Consider the following 21,124-nt stretch of genomic DNA (forward strand, 5'->3'; position numbering starts at 1 on the left):
AATGAAGTCCAAGGTAGCTAGGCATTTTTTATCCTTCATTGGTTCTAAATACAAAATCCTCACTGAAGGTTGAGCGTAAAGGATTAAAAAGCCAAACTTGTTTGTAAGGTTCCCAGAGTACTGGTGTTATTGAAAAATGTAACTGATGCTGCATACTAACTACCTATGAGAAAACCATTGCTAGGGCCATCTTGCCATGGTGATGGGAACAAGGGAGGTTGAATGAGGTTTTCAATATCTCACTGTAACACACAACAACATTCTTCATTATAGGACCAAGGCTGAGCTGAGGCAGCTATGGAAATAGGAGGACTGGTGTGAAGAGTGCAACCCCAGGGGAACAAAATCAGGGGTAGATCTATGTTCAGCCAAAGTAGGAGGTGTTGTCAGTTCTCTCTCTCTATGTAAAACTCCTGGCTTGAAATCCTGGTCCCAGTGAAGTCAATATAGTCAGGATTTCACCCTGGATTCCACTTGCCTATTTAAAAAAGTTAAATTTAAGACAAAGTTATATTTACAAGAAATAGGTAAATAAACCACGACTGAAACTCATTGAAAACCAGCCTTCAGAGGTACCTGCTTTTCCCATTGCTTTCTCTACAGAATGAATTTCTCACTTTGATTGTCGCCCTTGCTTCCTGGAAATGAGTGTCTCGCTGGAGCTAGGTAAGGGCTATCTACAGAACATTATAACGTTCATATAATAACTATTTCCTGCTGGAGGAAAAGACTCCTGCTGAAAGTAAGGATTCTGACAGCAGGGAAGGACTCCATCATTTCTCCACTGCTGGAGCCTTTCCCTGCCAGGGTAAAGATTCCATCAATGAGGAAAGACTTCGGCAGCAGGGAGGCAGTGGGGAAAGGCTCTGAAATGGGGGACGCAATGAGGGAAGGCTCAGCCTTTCCCTGCTGCCTCCCCTCTGCCAGAGCCTTTCACTGACTTGTGCAGCTACACATACCTTTCATGCTGCCAGAAATGGTGCGTAGTGTAGACTTATGAGCCTAAGTACCATTTTCAAAAGTAACTTAGGCACTAAGTCACTTTGATTTTAAAACACAACTTAGGTGCTTTTGAAAATTTTACCCTTTGCCTCCTAAACATTTAAGTGACTTTTGAAAATGGGACTTACGACTCCTAAGTCACTTGGATCCTTTCTGAAAATTTGACTTTTGATCATTTAACGGCAATAGGTAGAATTTACCCTGTGCGGAGGGCCAGCAAAAGGCCAATACACAACTTAAATCCAATGTAAGCCCCAAAATAAGGCTTAATCAGGGACTTCACTAGGGGACAGACTGTGTGCTGTGTGAATTTCGCCCAACACTTGTTTTTCAGGTTCCTTAAATTCAAGTTCAACATATGCTGGGAATTATGTTTCCAGCCACTGTGGTCTGCTATGTAAGAGGGCGTCTCAGATACATTAGGTGAAGATGCCCCTTACTTCAACAAGAAGAGCTTGTATATTCTGTTAAGAAAATTCCTTCTATAATATGAACCATCATGATATCAAAGTACCACTTGGAGATCCAAAAATAAGCTTTTTCTCTTGGGGGAAAAAACATTTGAAAATATAATCACGAAGAGAAGATCACTGTTACCTGTCTGTGTAGCCAGGCTTCACTTTCATCTTCATGTTTCTAAAATGAAAGGACATAATTAAAGAGCGTAATTTGCACAGGTTACATTTTGTTCATCGGTGCAGAAAGCAGTTTGACTGAATTTGAACAGGGGTGAACAAGCAGCGAGAAACTGTTCAAGCATGCTGTTTCAGAACGTAATCTTGGGCTGCTCTTTTTGTCCTCTATTTTTTCTCTCTGATAAACAAGCAAGAGAGCATATGGGAAGGCATGTTATCCTACTGACAGAAAAAGGAACCCAACAGATACATTACTCCCTAAAGAAAGATAGCAATTTAGTTGTTGTTACACTGTTCCCAGCAACTTTGTGTGGGGCCTTGTCTACACATAGTGTTTGCACTGACTTTAACTATACTAGTTCAAAAACCGAATTAGTTAAATTGGTGCATCCCCATAGTGTGGTGTAGTTATACCAGTTAAAAGTTGTTTATATGTTGGTACTGAAACAAACTATAGTGATATACATGTCTTCATGTCTGTATAAAAGTGCCCACATGAGGGAATTGCAGCAATTTAACTAAATTGGTACAAAACTATGTATAGACAAACCCATGTATATTTCTATTGAGCTCAGATATTAAAAAGGACACCCAAGTTAAAAATAGTAGGGGTGTGTGTGTGAGTGAGTGTGTGTGTGACAGAGAATGCACCTACATTCTCTCCCCCTATATATAAATACACATATATATTGTACAGCTAGAACTGGATTGTGCCTAGCTTTTCTGTACGGGGCCACAATCAGCCCATACCCCTTGCACAGTAAATATTGTATACATCTCTTATATTCTATCTATACATAAAGTACTGTGTGTCCGGTGACCCACTTTCAGATAAAAGAACTGAAGGATATTCTCCCCAGGGGGATTACAAATACGGAAGGTCAAACAATCTTCTTTTAAGTGTCTTTCCTACCTTTGTGCAGACTCCAGTGGTAGCATCACACAGCGTCAGGATAGAAACGTTCTGTGCCCTGTTCAGCCAATTTACTGCCACTTTGGTGCTAGTTGCCCATTTCACCATGGTTATGTAGTAGTCCCTGGAAACATGTAAATGCACTCAGCTAGTATTGCCGCAGTGATCACTTACATCACTAAAGTACGTGCAAGAGATATTAATGCCACAAGATTTTGCAGCTCAGCAGATCACTGGGGTTTGTGGATCGTACTATGAATGGACAGGAAAGGAAAAGTCTATTGTTATTAGAACATCTCTGTCTTGATCTTCCTAGGGCTAGTTATGCATTCATATGAACACCTGAAAATGGCATTTTTGGGGCTATGCATGTACCTGCAACTTCCCACTCTGCTTGCCAGCTGTGCAAATAGAGGGGTCAGATCTACCAACACAGCACCACACATGTTATTCAGAACCTCCCAAGAATGGGTGGAAAGTGCATTGGGCTACATATTCAAGCATACGTGACCAAACAAACAAATTACATGGACTATTTCCACTCTCATATAGAACTACTGGCCTCTAAATATGCATATTAGTTAAAATGCCTGTTAGGGTCTGGGGAGAAATAGAAAGAGATGGTTTATAGATTCTGGGGACTCTGGCCCAAGAGGTCTGACTCAGTTAAAGAACAAATTAATCCCCCATTCAAACAGACCTCTACAACCAGTATGAAACTATAGTGGCTTAATAGTGGAGCCATGCTGAAAATAAACTAGTTTTACGGAGTGGAAAATCAGACTGTAGGTGTTTAGCACAGCAAAGATTTGTATAAAGAAGTCAATGGAGCTGCACCAGTTTACATCAGAACCTGGCCCACAACCTCTGTCACCATCTTCTTATTACTAATCATTTACATTACGATCACTCTTCGGGAACACAACCAGGTTGGGTCCCATTGTGCAAGGTGCTATTCAAACATATAATAAAGGACAGTCCCTGCCCCAATGAGCTTATAAAAGACAAGGTGCAACAACTGGATGATACAAACAAGCAGGCTGGGGTGGAATGGAGGAGATGTGTAAACAAATAACTATAATAGGAAGTGCAAATTCTTAGCCAGTTAGTGGTAGCAATCACAACTCTCCATCTTCAGTCACAGAAGGATTAATCTAAAGGGCGAGACTCTTGCTGAACTGACAAATGTAGAGATACAATAATATACTGGAGGAGTGTGGGCCAAAAGCACCTTTAAATTATAATACAATGACTTTTCATAGTGTGCAGTCTATAAAAATTTTATGAGTTCATTTGTTTGCTATAAGATATGTATAAGGAGTTGTTGCTCTCATTGGGATTAATGTGCTGTGTCACTAGAGAGTATTCTGGCAACAATTCCCATACATAGTGCAGAGAAAGGGCAAAAGCAACAACGATCTGTTTGTCTAGCAAAATAACAAGCTGGAAATTAATTTTGTAGCTTTCAGCAATATTTAGAGCATGAATTTGGCTGGGGAAAAAACGAACGAGTTCAGCTGCATGCACAATGCTGGAAGACAGGGCACCTTTGGGCAAGGTAATAGTGTCCTGGAAATTCAGTGGCTGAAGTAAATTGTGATTTTACTCAGTATCAGCAGTAGCACATTCCCTAGGTGGGGGGAAAACAGTCACGCAAAATTAAATTGTTTTAAAAAAATGACAGTCAGCAGCAGGTTTGGCAACAAGTAAACTATAAACAAAAATATTAAAAAAGCAAGAGTAACTATTCATTTAGGACAAATTGTTGATTGGAGCATTTTTCTGTAAATCCCTTTGAGAATCTGAAGTAAATAATGGAGTGCCCATCTTTAAAAAAGGGAAGAAGGAGGATCCAGGGAACTACAGGCCAGTCAGCCTCACCTCAATCCCTGGAAAAATCATGGAGCAGGTCCTCAAGGAATCAATTTTGAAGCACTTTGAGGAGAGGAAGGTGATCAGGAACAGTTAGCATGGATTCACCAAGGGAAGTCATGCCTGACTAACTTAATTGCCTTCTATGATGAGATAACTGGCTCTGTGGATGAGGGGAAAGCAGTGGACATGTTATTCCTTGACTTTTGCAAAGCTTTTGATACGGTCTCTCACAGTATTCTTGCCAGCAAGTTAAAGAAGTATGGGCTGGATGAATGGACTATAAGGTGGACAAAAAGCTGGCTAGATCATCGGGCTCAACGGGTAGCAATCATTTGCTCCATGTCTAGTTGGCAGCCGATAACAAGTGGAGTGCCCCAAGGGTCAGTCATGGGGCCGGTTTTGTTCAATATCTTCATTAATGACCTGGAGGATGGCGTGGATTGCACCCTCAGTAAATTTGCAGATGACACTAAACTGGGAGGAGTGGTAGATACGCTGGAGGGATAGGATACAGGGGGACATGATATGGATATGAGTCAACAGTGTGCCCTTGTTGCCAAGAAGGCTAACAGCATTTTGGGCTGTATAAGTAGGAGCATTGCCAGCAGAGCGAGGGACGTGATTGTTCCCCTCTATTCGGCATTGGTGAGACCTCATCTGGAGTACTGTGTCCAGTTTTGGGCCCCACACTACAAGAAGGATGTGGAAAAATTGGAAAGAGTCCAGCGGAGGGCAACAAAAATGATTAGGGGGCTGGAACACATGACTTATGAGGAGAGGCTGAGGGAGCTGGGATTGTTTAGTCTGTGGAAGAGAAGAAGGAGGGGGGATTTGATAGCTGCTTTCAACTACCTGAAAGGGGGTTCCAAAGAGGATGGATCTAGACTGTTCTCAGTGGTAGCAGATGACAGAACAAGAAATAATGGTCTCAAGTTGCAGTGGGGAAGGTTTAGGTTGGATATGAGGAAAAACTTTTTCACTCGGAGGGTCGTGAAGTACTGGAATGGGTTACCAAGGGAGGTGGTGGAATCTCCTTCCTGAGAGGTTTTTAAGATCAGGCTTGACAAAGCCCTGGCTGGGATGATTTAGTTGGGGATTTGTCCTGCTTTGAGCAGGGGTTTGGACTAGATGACCTCCTGAGGTTCCTTTGAACCCTGATATTCTATGATTCTATGTTAAATTTTGATGTCACACAAGCTGGCTGGGATGTAACAACTAAAGCTCTTAGCTTAGAAACTACACGTATTAGTTCAGGTCCAATATTGTCTCCCTTGCAAAAAATGAAGATGGGAGTGCAACCTCAAATTCCCTCCCTATCACTTATCTCTGCCGCATTGCCTACAGAACACGACCAGCTGGCAATCTAAGTACTTATGTGGCCTCCATTTCCGTAGTATCTGAGCACCTCCCTGTGAGGTAGGGAAATGCTATTGTCCCCATTTTACAGTTGGGGGACTGAGATACAAGGAGACCAAGTGACTTGCTCAAGGTCACACAGGAAGTTTGTAGTGGAGCATGGAATTGGCCCTAGGTCTTCAAAGTCCCATGCTAAGCACTGGATCATACTTCCTCTTACTTAGCAACTAGGCAAGTGGCAAACTGAAACTCCTTTTTAGTGTTGAGGATTCCTCATTTCTCCACTTGCATTATTGAGTCCCCCACCTGACATTTGTCTGTTTATCCACCTAGTCCATCCTATCACAATCCTAGATTGTGAGCTCACAAGGGGAGGGATCACCTTTTTACTATTGTCTGCACAGCACCCAGCACAATGGGCCCCCGATTCTTTATTGTAATACAGATGGAATAGTAATAAACAACAATAATAATGAATTTCATTTGTTCTCACAGGAAATTCTCCTGAAAGGCTTAGAAGTCTTTCAGGAAATATATGGACCCCTTTGAAGAGGATCACATTGCTTCTCATAGCAGAAATCATCTCACTGTTTCATCATGAGACATTTACATTCCCATAACTACATGTATGGTTTGCAGCTAGGAATCTAAAATCCAAATTGTGCGTGCACTTAATAATAGGAATGTCAGCCATCACAAAAAACGGTGAAATCTTGCCTGGCAAAATGGCACACAACCTTCCATTTTGTGATCTCAAAGCATGTGCAGTCAGTTCCTACCTCAGATTCTAGTGACTGGGCTCCTTTCTTAGTTTATTTTTTGATGACCTGTGCAAGGGCCAGATGCAATCGCAGTCTCTGCACTCAAGTGTCTGCTCTTGTAATGCACCACTGAGGCACACTTATGGGGCAGATAGGAGATGGGACCATTACCGTGCTCCCAGGATGACTAGCTGATTGATCAGGCTACTTGCTACAGCTGGTTTAATATTTTTCATCAAAATATTTTTTTTTGTGATGAGCTTGCTTTGCAACAACAAAATATTTTTATTTTGGTCCAAATTTTCTGGCTTTTCAACAAAAAACAGACACCAAAATTTTCTGTGACAATTTATTTATTTTTTTTGGTAACATTGTTCTGTTTTGATAAAAATATTCAGTCTTCAAGTTTTGAAAGCCAGTTGTTTTTACCAAAACCTGAAAAATTTTAACAAAAACAGTATTTGGAAACTAAAACTTTGTCTTTGATCAATTTTGGTTTTTTGATGTAAAAAATAATTTTGAGGGGGGGGGAAACTTCAGGAGGAAAAAAAGAAAATTTCTTAAAATTCCCATGGAAAATAATTTGCATTTTTACTACTAGCTCTTCCAGTTCCTTTGAGGAGAACCCCACACTAAGAAGATCCCCCAGCACACCAGGAAGCGCCACTGACTGCATATATCTAAGTGAATCGATTGCGTGTGCGTTAGCTTTATTTATACTGACTTCTCTGTTTGTAGATACTTGTGAGAAACACTGCCTTCCTCCCTGAAACTCTTTTCAGTGACTAAGACCTGGTCTACACTATATCATTGAGTTGATCCAACTACATTGCTCAGGGGTGTGAAAAATCCACACCCCTGAGTAACACAGTTGAGCTGACCTAACCTCCGGTGTTGACACCGCTAGGCCAACAGAAGTATTTTCCCGTCGACCTAGCTACCACCTCTCAGGGAGATGTATTACCTACGCTGAGAGGACAACTCCTCCTGTTGGCATAGGTAACGTCTACGCTGAAAAACTACAGCTGCGCAACTGCAGTGATGCAATGTTTCAAGTGTAGGCAAACCCTAATTCTATAGGAGATCCCCACTGTCTGTTCTAATAAAATGCAATCACAGTAATAAAATGCAAAAAAGTCCTTCATTTCAGAACAATATATGCATAATGACAATGTACCCCTGAGTCTAGCAGAACCACTTGTACTATGCTCTGGAAATGTTTTTGATGAAATACATAGAGTCATTAATTTTTGTATATTTTGCACCATTGTATAATATGAATTATATCAAATAAATTATTTTAGTCCATGATTGTTATAGCTAAACCCCACACGACACATATTTATTAGAGTACTAAGATGTGGCAGTTCTATAAACTGTTTCAAGCTGTTATAACAATACAACTATGTTAAAGAATTTTAGCTTGCACCTCTTTGCATACAGACAATGCTATTTCCCAATCACCAGTCCAACAGAAAAATGACAGTAACAATGGTCTTAAGGTATCACATTATACTGAGCCATTGCTCGATACATGCACATTTGAAATTGTTTTTACAAGACAAGTCCTGTTCTGCATGTTTTTGAGTGTATTCACTGGTGACACTTCTGTCTTGGTAGTATAAATGGATCTGTAATGTAACACTTTAGAATGACAATGCGAAAAACACCATGGGGAAGATTCTGATACCCCTTACACTGAAGGAGTACCAGAAGGTGCTCAGATACTAGTGATTAGCACAGTTTAAAAGCCTACAATAGATTAGAATAAGATATAGAATCAAATAGACTATAATAAAACAAATTGAAGGACATCTTACTCCACAGATAGTTCTATTGGTTTGGGACCACTTGTGGAGTACAGAACTACTCCACCTGTGTAACGGTATCAGAATCTGGCCTTTTATATTTCTCATGCACAATAAAGATTAACCCACTACACTCCCCTCCCCCCGGCAAACAGGCAATTTTCATCTGCTTTGTGCAGTGCCTACTGGCTGGTGTGGTTTTGTTTGGAGGTCCAACATCTAATTAAAAATATCCCAGAGGTACCAGTATATCTGTCTGGTGACCATACACAAATTAATATCCTGGAGGAAGAGATCTTTACAAATTGTATTTGACATTCACACAAAGTGCTCTGTTAATATTTGGAGAGGGACCATTAGTGGCAGTGTAGGCATGGAACCAGATTCTGATCTCTGTTTTACTGGTGTAAATCCACTGAAGTCAGTGGACTAACTCCTGATTTACATCAGCATAAATGAAATCAGGATTTGGCCTCCAGGCTTTTGTAGGTGACTGCATCAAACTTGAGCTAAAGCAGCAGATTAGAACTCTTCTCCCCTGAAGGCAGACTGATTATGATAATAAATTCTTATGCCAAAACATTACACTGTTCTTTATAGCCGTATAATGATTTGTTTTCAAGTGTCCAAGAAACCACAACACATAGGCCCCAGGTCAGCTAAGCACTTAAGAGTTATTGTGGTGTAGCAGTGTCACCATAGTTAAGATTACATCATGACTTCTATTTAAAAGTCAACCTTTGTACATAAGTTCTCTGAAATTGCCATGATTAGTCAGATTGCCTTGAAATCTGGCATGCCTCAGGAGCGTACATGGTAGGGTTAGTGACCCAAATTTGGGGTCATTTGAGCCAGGGGTTCTGGAGACACAGCCCCTGAAAAGATTGCAATTTTCAAAAAGTTTCTCAGTGGGTTTTCTTTGTGCAGAGCTAGAGAGCAAACTATTGAAGTGATTTGAGTCAAAATGGTTTCAATTTGTCAAGTTTTACCCAAAGAAGTGCATGGCACTCACTAAATATTTGGGGACCCAAACTGAGACCAGTATTTAAGAAAACTAATGTTTTTTACAGTGTGTACGTGCCAGTTCAGAGAAACAGCTAGAGCGTTTCCATTCCCACCAATGTATGTGCTTTAAAGCTCGACCTTTATAAGTGCTCAAGAATTCGAATGGTTACTCAGACTGATTTCAAATTTGTTGTGCCTGATGGGAGTGCAGGGTATGGTTAGTGTTTCAGATTTGGGGTCATCTGACTGAGGAGTTCCTGAGTTACAGCTCCTTTCCTCCCTGCCCCAACAAACAAAACAAAATCCCAGTTTCCTTCAACTGCTGTATTGTTAACCTGAGAGGAACTGATGACTGGATGAGTCACAGACCTTGTTAAGATTGATGGCCATGAATTTACCCTTCAATTAACATAATGAAGGATAAGTTAATCACAAGCCCCCACATAAGACAAAAGGCATTTTGGATTGAGTGCCTGGAGGTGGCTACAATTAGTGAGTCATGGGTGGCAATTTTATTTGAGGGGGAATGTAATGAAAGTATCTGGGGACAAAATTAGACATGTGAATGTTTCCTGGGTGGGAGAAGGGGCATTAGGGGGGTGGAGGAGTGGGGAAATTGGGAGAGTGGTGTTTGGCGATGCAGTAAGGGAAGGGGGATAAATGGGGTGTTGATACAGAAAGTACTCTGGGGGCATTCTGCACCAAAATATATAAATTCTGCACACAATATTTTAATTTTCTGCAAAATTCTGCAAATTTTGTCTATAAATAAATTGGGAGTGGGGAGCATGGAGGTGGGAGATCATGGGACACAGACTCAGTGGTGAGGCTACACCCAAACCTGGCACAGTGCAAGGGCCGCCCATGCCTCAGAAACACCCCACGACCCTGCTCCTCTGCGCCAGGTGCACCAGGAGTGGGCAGGCAGGCTCAGCCTAGCAGGATTGAAGTGGATGGGCTTAGTGTGGGGCAATCCAGGTGTGGGGTGTGAGGGTTCTGTGTGGGTCAATCTGGATGTGGGTGGCTCAGTGTTGGGATCTGGTTGCAGGGGGTATCTGGATGCACAGGGGCTCATTGGGAGGTTCCGGGTGAAGGGGCAATGGGACACTGCCGGAGGATCCAGGTGAAGGTGATTGGGGTTCAGCGGGGGAGTCTGGGTGTGGGGGGCTCAGTGGTGGGTGGGTGTAGGAGAGGGGGGCTTGGTGGGGTAGGGATCTGTCTGTGGAGGGGGGGGGGGCTCATTGGGGTGGTCCAGGTCAGGGGGGTGAGGTTTGGCGGCGGGGGGGGGCGGTCATGGGAGAGTCTGGGTGCACGGGGGTTGGGTGAACAGGGGAGCAGATCCCAGTACAGTGACCCCTCCCCCAGCAGCTGAGGAGCGATGGGGGCAGTAAGCAGGGGGAAGAGGGTAAAGGGGAGGTGCAGAGCTTCCTGCAGCTGGGGGAGGTTTCTGAGGGTGGGTCTTAGCCGGCCCCAGCCGTGGCCACTCCTTGCAGGGGAAGCTGGGACTAGCAGCTGAGCCCGATACAGGGTAGGAGCCACAAGCCAAGGCATCTCCAGCCCCAACCTCCCACCCCCACGGTGATTTATCTCTCTGCCAGCTGCTCTGGGTGCCCAAAATGACATGCCCGTGCTGATGGGATGGGGTGCACGACTGCTCATGAGGATTCCCTTCACTTCCCAATCAGAACTCATTTTTCTCCATGGAAGCAAAGAAATCTGCAGGGGACATGAATTCTGCACACATATAGTGGCACAGAATTCCCCCAGGAGTAAAAAGGGCAGAGAGGTTTGGGACTTAGGTGAGGGAGGCGTGGGAGTTGGTGGGAGTGGAGGAGTGAGACACTGGGAAGGGGATGAGGTACAAGTGTCAGGAGGACTGTGGCAGAATAGGTGCGGGGGCGCCACATTGCTCTGTCTACTGTTTGTATGCCCAGTTCTGGGGGGCTCTTGCCCCTCTGGGGGTGCCTCAGCCCCTCTCACTGCCCCTGTGTGTATGCCAGTGTCTGAGAGTCCAGTGCCCACCAGTAGGGGTTGGACCCCCACTCTCCATCACATGAGCTGGGTTTTGAGGGGGCAGGGCTTGCCCTTTTGAGAGAGTCTGAGGCTCCCTCCCTGCATCCATGTGAGCCAGGATCTGCGGAAATCCTGCCCTTTGAGCGGGGAGCTGAGAACAGGCATATTTCATTCATATCATAGGGTGGCTCTAAAGCACTCAGGAGCTGGAGGGGAAAACCTACTCAGATGAATGGAGTAGTTCACAAGTCTCAGAGCTATTGTTTCAGGTTGTAGTAATCTCCAAGGGGTGTTCTCATTCAACTGAGAACACCACATTGAGGTGAATGAGCCAGTTCACACCTTTCAGAGCTTCCTATGCTGCAGATGCCCTTTTAGAGGAGCCTTATGTCTGTGTTGTGCCTCTATCCTTCCTATGCAAAGGAAGACACTTTAAAATACCCTGAAATCCGCATGCCGACATGGATTATTGTGAAATTTTCTATGCCTCATGGGTGTGTAAGATAGGGTTAGTGACCCAAATGTGGCATCAGTTGAGCCAGGAGTTCCAGAAACATAGGCCCCAAAAGGAAGAGCTATTTTCCAAAAAGTTTCTGGGTGGATTTTTTTTGCACAGCACTAGAGAGCAAACTATCGATGGGCTGTAAAAGGTGAGCAGCTTGTACATTTCAGAAACTGTAGACTGGTCAGAGTAAAGGTACGTGTGTTAACGGGGCACACTGGGGCCCTTCTGAAAGAGGGCAGAGTTAGGTTACATAGGCAACCCAACTGTGCATTTCCTGGTTTTCAGAAGTTTGTTGTTTTGCTCAACTTAGTGTTCTGCAAGGGGATGACATATCACCAAGCAACCTTAACTCTGTGTTAACATAGTTTTTTGCCATGAAATATGCTTAAATCCCAGTAAGGTTTTTAAGTGCTTTGCTGAATAGTAATAAACTTAAGTACATGCTTAATGATAAGCACATTTTTAACTAGTTTGTTGAACTGGGGCTTTACTTTCTAAAAACTCAAGCCTATGCAGAAACAGCAAAAAATTTTGCTTCTAGTTTTGATGATACGTTCTTGGATCAAAAAACATTTGCATAAAGCCTTCCTGGTTTCATTTTCATGTTTGATTGCCAAACTAGCTGAGTTTCGTGCTTGCGCTGCAGTGGTTATATGTCTGTCCCAATGTCTAGTTTGGAGCTCTCCGATATGTGGTGAAAATTGTAATTAAGGTATTGTCTTTACAACAGTTAAAATCAGCACATTAAATGAATTTGTTGTGCAGATTTTAGCGCAGTCTACAGAGTTTCCTCAGAACAGCCCTCAGGCTAATCCTGAGCAAAATGATTTTAAGGAGAAAAAACACACAAACAAACCAACAAAAATAACCTTTATACAAAATCACACTTAAGAAGAAAAATCACTTTCAAGTGGTTCAAGTAGTTACTTTTTTTTATTTGCACAGAATGAAATCATTTAATAGCAGTGGAGGAAAAGGCTGTACAATTAATATTTATAAAGGTAATCTTTGAAGTAAAGCAATTGTATAACATACTAAGCAACATACCTCATTCTTTGATCATCAGGGGGAGTCATTTCCAGATCATGGGTAGGGCCATTCAAACCAATGACATGTAAAGAAATGCTTGGATTTTCCATTCCAGCCTGGAAATTAAAAATGACAATAAATAACACCTTACATTTATAGATAAAACCTTTTATCTGAACAGATCCTAAAATGCATTGTAATCATAATATACACAAAAATATCTTATTTTATGAAGTTCAACCACCCTTGGGCTGGAAAGCAGAAACTGTTTAACAATGCACAGAAAAAGCATACAACAGTTTTGAGCAGGCATTGAAGTGTGAGGAACTTAGGATGGTCGGATGTAATGGCCCACATTGAAATTTGGCTAGAACATTGACAATAACATCTACCACATTTGTGAAAAATGTCATGGTATTTTTAGTAACGAGGGTCAGGATCTCAATTTGATGCCTTATCTGAAAATGGCAGGGTATCCTTTAGCCCCATGTCGGACATTGGTTAAATGCTGGCTTATGTGAAAGAGCGCCTCCTGCTGAATCATCAGCACCACTTCCTGCAGCATCTATGTATTCTTTTGATGTCTCCTATCTTCAGGAGTAGCTGGGTTTGACTTGGCTTAGCATGTGAGATCTGAGGGGACCACCACACAAAGTGAGATGTCTACAGGAAGCAGCTGTGCAGTACAGTACAACATACTATACTGCAGCAGAAAGTAATAATAATATTCCACACTGGCTTGAGATTTGCACCAGATGCTGTTCACCTGCAGCGACAATCTTCTGTAGGGCTCTGCAAAGCAATGCAGGATTGGCCCTTTTCATCCCTAATTCATTTTGTCTCCCTAAAGCTAAGTTGTGGTGTGTTTCAGAGGCCTGACTATCTGTCCTGTCTAGTATCCCATCTTGAATTTTACAGGAAAGTCTAAGTACTAAATTTTCCTGATTGCCCTTTTGATGTAAAGGCACAAAACCAACAAATATCATAATTTTGTTTGCAACTTCTCAGATGTAGTCCCCATCTAGCATCAAAACCCAACTAATTTTGTCCAGGTACAAGAGGGAGAAAGAGTTTAGACTATTTTTTCTTTTTACTTTTTTGAATGACTACTAGCAGTGTCAGAAAAATGTACTTTTACGAAGGCAGCAAAAGAATAATGAAGACCACAGTTTAACAGTTCAATGGGGAATGAACGATCTTTTCTCTGTTCATTGCACTGCTTATGAATATGTTTTATTATATATTACCATATCGGAGTCACCTGGAAACAAAACCATGAAAAATTCAAAACCTTTTGACTGTTTGTTTATATTTTCCCTTACCTTTGGATAATGATATGTTTTAACAGTAGGGTAAAGGCTGCCAGTGTAGACTGGAATTTCCATAGTAGAGACTCTGGAGTCATTTATTGTTGCATATGCTAACCTGGTGCCATCAGGAGACCACCAATGTGCTATATGAGTCTTCAAGATCTCCTCTAATTTAAAAAGAAAAAAGCACCTATTAGACATGAAACCAAACAGCATAGAGCTAAAGATCCTAGTCTAATCATAGCACATGGAGGATGCAACAGGAAAATCAGTAAAAAATGCTCGTTAAATTATGCGATATCACTAATGAACACAACTGATAATAATTATTCTCAACATATAGGTTACTAGGCATAAATACTGCTCAAGAAACATCAGGTTGCTTAAATTATCAGGCACATATGCCCATGACACCACAAAAGGCACTGCTGTCGCTGTGTTAGGTATATGGTACACAGATATGTGAACGTACATATTAAGTACATACTGTACATAATGTCATGTATAAGTATATTGAGAGTTTGGGCCTATAGCTCATTGCTGGCAACAAAAAGGATGATATTTCATAGCTGTTATGGACTACTGAAAATGCTTCTGAGATTGAGATTTTATTCTCTTTAAGGAGGTATTAGTGGTCTTAAATTGCTATAGCACTGAAACATAGATACAAGCACATGTCAAGGACTGAAATTTTTATCTTTCTAATTACTGCTCCCAGGTTTGGAAAAGTTTGCTGGTCTGAAGAGGGCTGGTGACACTGGCACATCATAAGCTACTGACATACTAAAAGCATGTCATTCTGATTACCATCTTGCATTTTATTACCACTTCATTTCTGACAATTTTTTCAAACCAGTATTTTATAAACTGCTGGAGTCAGGAATTAATGCTTCACAGCACTGAATGCTGAGACTCCAGACTTTCAGGTGGCATATATATATATATATATATATATATATATATACATACACGTATAATGCCGTAATATCTACTGGTTGTTCAGACACGAGCCACAAAAATTATGTCATAATTCAAGTGTGTGTGTGTGTGTGTGTGTGTGTGTTTGGTGGGAAATCAAAATGGTAATCAGAAAGACAGTGTCTTGCAACATGCCAGGCCCAGAACCACCTCTAATGCTTACCTAATATGAATTCCAAGAACCTGTAGTAGTAGCCAGGGCTTGTCTGCCTATATAGCTGTGCCTTTTAGGGCTGAATTCTCTAGAAGCTTTAGCTCTACAGAATCTGTGATTCTTAGTCTCACATCAAAAGAACAAAACCTATCTTCCCGTACAGTAATCTGTACAGGACATGCAATCCCTTCTGCTGTGCTTTAGTCAGGATCACTCATACGATATTAAACCTCTTAAAGAAAATAGATTATTACCTTTCACAAAACTGGAACTTTAGGAAGTCAAGTTAGTGTCTTCCAAATGCCAATAAATAGAGAAGTTTAGGACTTAAAGAGTGATTTCTACAGCCTTTGTATGCATCTAAAAGCTGAAAGCCTCTTTACAGACAGGATTAGAGAGAGTGTTGGAAACTAGAAGTTATGAAGAAGAGTGAAAACATTCAGAGCTTTGGTCATACAGGGTTTTGGTCCACTGGATCCATGCACCACACCACTCCAAAGAGATCCTCTGGTCTGACCAGAATATGACCTTCCTCTGTTGTGCATAGGGATGGGTTCACAGAGTCCCCATATGCCAGATCTGCACTGTTGTCACTAAACACAGACACACATAACTTTTAAGTGTTTTTTTGGGCTTTTCACAGTGTGACACTGACAGACCAGCCAACCTGTGTATGATCCATTGGTCTGTGTTTACCTATATCTTGTTAGAAGTTTAACAATGTAACCAGATTAGCTTGTGGATGCTAATTCCCTGCCATGTCTTAATTTCCTTACACCATGTATGTGGATGGGTCAGTTAATCTTAAAATCAAAGATGTGAGACAGTATAACTGGATTACCTGTGTATGCATCGTAACTAGAATGTTAACTTCAAAGTGATGAGATAATGTGTGCTCAACAAAGAAGAATCCTCAGTTACACGCTGTGCTCAAAACACTTAACAGCCCACTTCAGCTATAAAGGTGAAACCTTGGGCCTGATCTTTTCATCTCAGGTCTGCTTAAATTTTAACAGGGAAAGTCTAAACCATAGTACCAGGTCACCAAGTAGTTACCTGGATTACCCTGGAATTCTCATGAAAAGACTCTATCAGACTCTACATCTAAACTGCATTTTGATTCAAACCTTTTGGGATGATTCCAGAGAGACTTTCACAAACCAGTAGCTATAACATCACTGCTCTGATACTGAACTATGGACCCTGAAAATCACTTGAATGTATACGATCCTTTAACTCTTCGATCACCTTTAGCTTTTAGTTAGGAAAGGATTGGCATCAGTGCAGTTATTGGGTAAGATCTGAGACTCATATTGACCTAGGGTGAGTGTCTGATCCTTTGGGATTGGCAGAACTATAAGTATAGTGAATAGAGTTTTCAGTAACCTCTCATTATATTAGACTTGGTTGTCTAGATGGGAGCCAAGGGCTGGGTTGCCTACAGGAGACTGTGTTTGGCTTCTTGTTAACCAGTGTGGTACTATTCTTTTGTTACTGGCTCGGTGAATCTAATTATAAATAAACCACCAGTTTGGGGGATTGTCTGCCCTATTTCTTGCAGTGTGCCCTGAGTGTGGCATTCTCCGTGTGGCCTGTCAAGGTTCCTTCCCCAATCTGAACTCTAGGGTACAGATATGGGGACCTGCATGAAAGACCCCCCCTAAGCTTATTCTTACCAGCTTAGGTTAAAAACTTCCCCAAGGTACAAACTTTGCCTTGTCCTTGAACAGTATGCTGCCACCACCAAGCGTTTTAAACAAAGAACAGGGAAAGAGACCACTTGGAGACATCTTCCTCCAAAATATCCCCCCAAGCCCTACACCCCCTTTCCCGGGGAAGGTTTGATAATAATCCTCACCAATCTGTATAGGTGAACACAGACCCAAACCCTTGGATCTAAGAACAATGAAAAATCAATCAGGTTCTTAAAAGAAGAATTTTAATTAAAGAAAAGGTAAAAGAATCACCTCCGCAAAATCAGGATGGTAAATACCTGACAGGGTAATCAGATTCAAAACATAGAGAATCCCTCTAGGCAAAACCTTAAGTTACAAAAAGACACAAAACCAGCAATATACATTCCATTCAGCACAACCTATTTTACCAGCCATTTAACAAAAGGAAATCTAATGCATTTCTAGCTAGATTACTTACTAATTTAACAGAAGTTCTGAAGAGCATTCCTGATCTGTTCCTGGCAAAAGCATCACACAGACAGACAGACTCTTTGTTCTCCCCTGCCCCCCCTCCAGCTTTGAAAGTATCTTGTCTCCTCATTGGTCATTTTGGTCAGGAGCCAGCGAGGTTATCTCAGCTTCTTAACCCTTTACAGGTGAAAGGGTTTTGCCTGTGGCCAAGAGGGATTTTTTGGTTCTGTATACAGAAAGGTGATTACCCTCCCCTTTATATTTATGACACCCCCCCCCGCCCCAAATCACAGAGAGGATGAAACACTGGCTGTGATTTCTTCCTGGAGCTCCCGGAGAAAACAGAGTTCATAAGACACATGTACCTCTACATATACTACCAAGTGTATAAACACTAACAATATTTTCCACATCTCAAGGACAATTTTAACAAGTTGATTCTGGGAAACTTTCACGGGAGAGTGCATCAGCCACTTTGTTAGAAGCTCCTGAGATGTGCTGCATGTCAAAATCAAAATCTTGGAGAGCTAACTCCACCGAATAAGTTTTTTGTTATTTCCCGTGGTGGTATGAAGCCATTGTAGTGCAGCATGGTCGGTTTGCAGGTGGAAACGCCATCCCCAAATGTATGGGCATAGCTTTTCCAGAGCGTAGACAATGGCATAACATTCCTTTTCACTGACTGACCAGTTGTTTTCCCTCTCAGACAGCTTCTTTCTGAGAAACATGACAGGATGGAACTTCTGATTCGGTCCTTCCTGCATTAAGACTGCTCCCACACCACGCTCAGATGCATCTGTGGTTACTAGGAAAGATTTGTCAAAGTCTGGGGCCCTTAACACAGGGACAGACATGGGTGTCGCTTTAAGCTGGTTAAAGGCCTTCTGACATTCTTCAGTCCACTGAACGGCATTTGCCTGTTTCTTTTTGGTTAGGTCTGTCAGTGGGGCGGTGATTTGGCTGTATTGAGGTACAAATCGCCTGTAATATCCAGCCAAGCCTAAGAAGGATTGGACCTGTTTCTTTGACTTTGGGAAAGGCCACTTTTGGATAGCATCCACTTTGGCCTGTAGGGGGTTGATAGTTCCTTGACCCACCTGGTGTCCAAGGTAAGTCACTCTGTTTAGGCCTATTTGACACTTCTTAGCCTTAACAGTTAGTCCTGCCTCCCTTATGTGCTTGAAGACTTTTTGTAGATGTTCCAGGTGTTCTGCCCAGGAATCCGAAAATATGGCCACATCATCAAGGTAGGTGACTGCATATTCTCCTAATCCTGCGAGGAGACCATCTACAAGTCTTTGGAAGGTGGCGGGTGCATTTTGCAGCCCGAAAGGGAGCACATTAAATTCACACAGCCTGACGTGTGCTGAAGGCTGACCTTTCCTTGGCGGATTCGTCTAGCAGTACCTGCCAGTACCCCTTGGTTAAGTCCAAGGTAGAGATGAACTGGGCCCGTCCCAGTTTCTCCAATAGTTCATCTGTGCGAGGCATTGGATAGCTGTCTGGGTGAGTTACAGCATTTAGCTTATGGTAGTCCATGCAAAAACATATCTCCCCATCTGGTTTGGGAACTAGAACCACTGGAGATGCCCATGTACTGCGGGAGGGGCAGATTACACCCATCTGTAGCATATCCTGGATCTCCCATTCTATAGCAGTTTTAGCTTGAGGAGACACCTGGTAAGGTTGGGCTTTAATTGGGTGAGCATTACCTGTGTCAATGGAGTGGTATGCCCGTTCAGTCAGTCCTGGGGTGGCTGAGAACATTGGCGCATAGCTAGTGCACAGCTCCTTGATCTGCTGTTGCTGCATACGCCCAAGAGTCATGGAGAGGTTCACCTCTTCCACGCCACCAGCACTTTTCCCTTTGTAGTAGACACCTTCAGGCCACTCAGCGTCATCTCCTCCCTGGGCTATAAACTGACAAACCTTTAATTCTCTGGAATAAAAAGCCATTAGAGAATTAATATGGTACACCTTAGGTTTTCAGTTTCAGGTGGGGAATGCTATGAGATAATTAACAGCTCCCAGGTGCTCTTGGACTGTGAATGGCCCTTCTCATGATGCTTCCATTTTATGGGCCTGGAGCACCTTTAATTCCATGACCTGGTCCCCTACTTCGAAGGAATGCTCTCTGGCATGTTTATCATACTAGGCTTTTTGCTCTTTTTGAGCATCTTTTAGGTTTTCTTTAGCAAGGGCTAAAGAGGTTCAGAGGGTGGTTTGTAGCTTGGTTACAAAGTTCAGAAACTTAGTTCCTGGAGAAGGTGTAAACCCCTCCCATTGCTGCTTCACCAACTGTAATGGCCCCTTAACCTCGCGGCCATATACAAGTTCAAATGGTGAAAACCCTAAACTGGGATGTGGTACAGCTCTGCAGGCAAAGAGCAACTGCTGCAACACTAGGTCCCAATCATTGGAGTGCTCATTTATGAATTTATGTATCATAGCCCTCAAAATTCCATTAAACTTCTCCACCATGCCATTTGTTTGATGGTGGTAAGGGGTGGCAACCAAGTGATTCACCCCATGAGTTTCCCAAAGGCTTTCCATAGTTCCTGCCAGGAAATTAGTTCCTGCATCTGTAAGGATGTCAGAGGGCCAACCTACCGTGGCAAAAATGTCTGTTAGCGCCTGGCATACACTTTTAGCCCTAGTGTTGCTTGGAGCTACTGCTTCCAGCCATCAGGTGGCAAAATCCATGAAAGTCAGTATGTACTGTTTTCCTCTGGGTGTCTTTTTCGGAAAAGGACCAAGAATATCCACAGCTACTCGCTGAAATGGAACCTCAATGATGGGGAGGGGCTGGAGAGGGGCTTTGACCTGGTCTTGGGGTTTTCCCACTCTTTGGCACACCTCACAAGACCAGACATAGGTAGAAACATCCTTGCCCATTCCCTCCCAGTGGAACGACTTTCCCAAATGGTCTTTGGTTCTGTTCATCCCAGCATGGCCACTAGGATGATCGTGGGCTAAGCTTAATAGCTTTACCTGATACTTAGTTGGAACTACCAACTGTCTCTGAGGATGCCAGTCTTCCTGGTGTCCACCAAAAAGAGTTTCTTTGTATAAAAGGCCTATTTCTACAACAAACCTGGATCGATTAGAAGAGCTGAGAGGTGGTGGGTTGCTCTGTGCCGCTGTCCAAGCTCTCCGGAGGCTTTCATCTGCTTCCTGTTTTGGTCTGGAACTGTTCCCTTGATGCTGGAGACATCAGTCCCTCATTGGATTGTGGACCTGAGCTTGGTCCCTCTGGAAGCGATGGAGGTGATGGGGTTGTTTCCGTGGACTGTGAACCGCTCTCTGCTGGTGAACTATGTTGGGGTTCAGACTCTGGTTGAGTCTCTTGCGTAGGGTTATCTGCTGCTGCCGGTGCCGGTTCAGTGGGGCCCTCTGGTGTTGGGGTTGCAAATACTGGATTCAGTGCTGGCAGTGGGTCTGGTGCTGGTTGTTCTGCCGGTTCCGGTTCTGGCTCTGTCTGGGTCTCTGTGACTGGATCCACTACTGCTGTTGCAGACGTTGGCATGGGGTCCAGCTCCATCTCCTCTGACCGGGTCCTGGTAGAAGTTTCCGGAACAGAGCTAGGTGTGACAGCTTGCTTAGCCTGGCTGCGGGTGACCATTCCTACCCTCT

General features: G+C 42.8%; 1 protein-coding gene across 7 annotated transcripts in view; it reads right to left on the bottom strand.

The window, feature by feature from the left end:
- DPP6 (dipeptidyl peptidase like 6) overlaps positions 1-21,124 on the bottom strand; it is an 812,601-nt gene that overhangs the window by 71,154 nt on the left and 720,323 nt on the right. For all 7 annotated transcript variants that reach the window (XM_037891092.2, XM_037891091.2, XM_043541565.1 and 4 more), the window contains 4 exons: positions 14,225-14,379; positions 12,921-13,018; positions 2,551-2,674; positions 1,600-1,638 (listed from right to left, as the gene is read on the bottom strand). In XM_037891092.2, the coding sequence (XP_037747020.1) occupies positions 1,600-1,638; positions 2,551-2,674; positions 12,921-13,018; positions 14,225-14,379 (416 nt within the window). The remainder of the gene's footprint in view (positions 1-1,599; positions 1,639-2,550; positions 2,675-12,920; positions 13,019-14,224; positions 14,380-21,124) is intronic.

This window comes from Chelonia mydas, chromosome 2 (genome assembly GCF_015237465.2).
Source record: "Chelonia mydas isolate rCheMyd1 chromosome 2, rCheMyd1.pri.v2, whole genome shotgun sequence".
Taxonomy (NCBI): Eukaryota; Metazoa; Chordata; order Testudines; family Cheloniidae; genus Chelonia; species Chelonia mydas.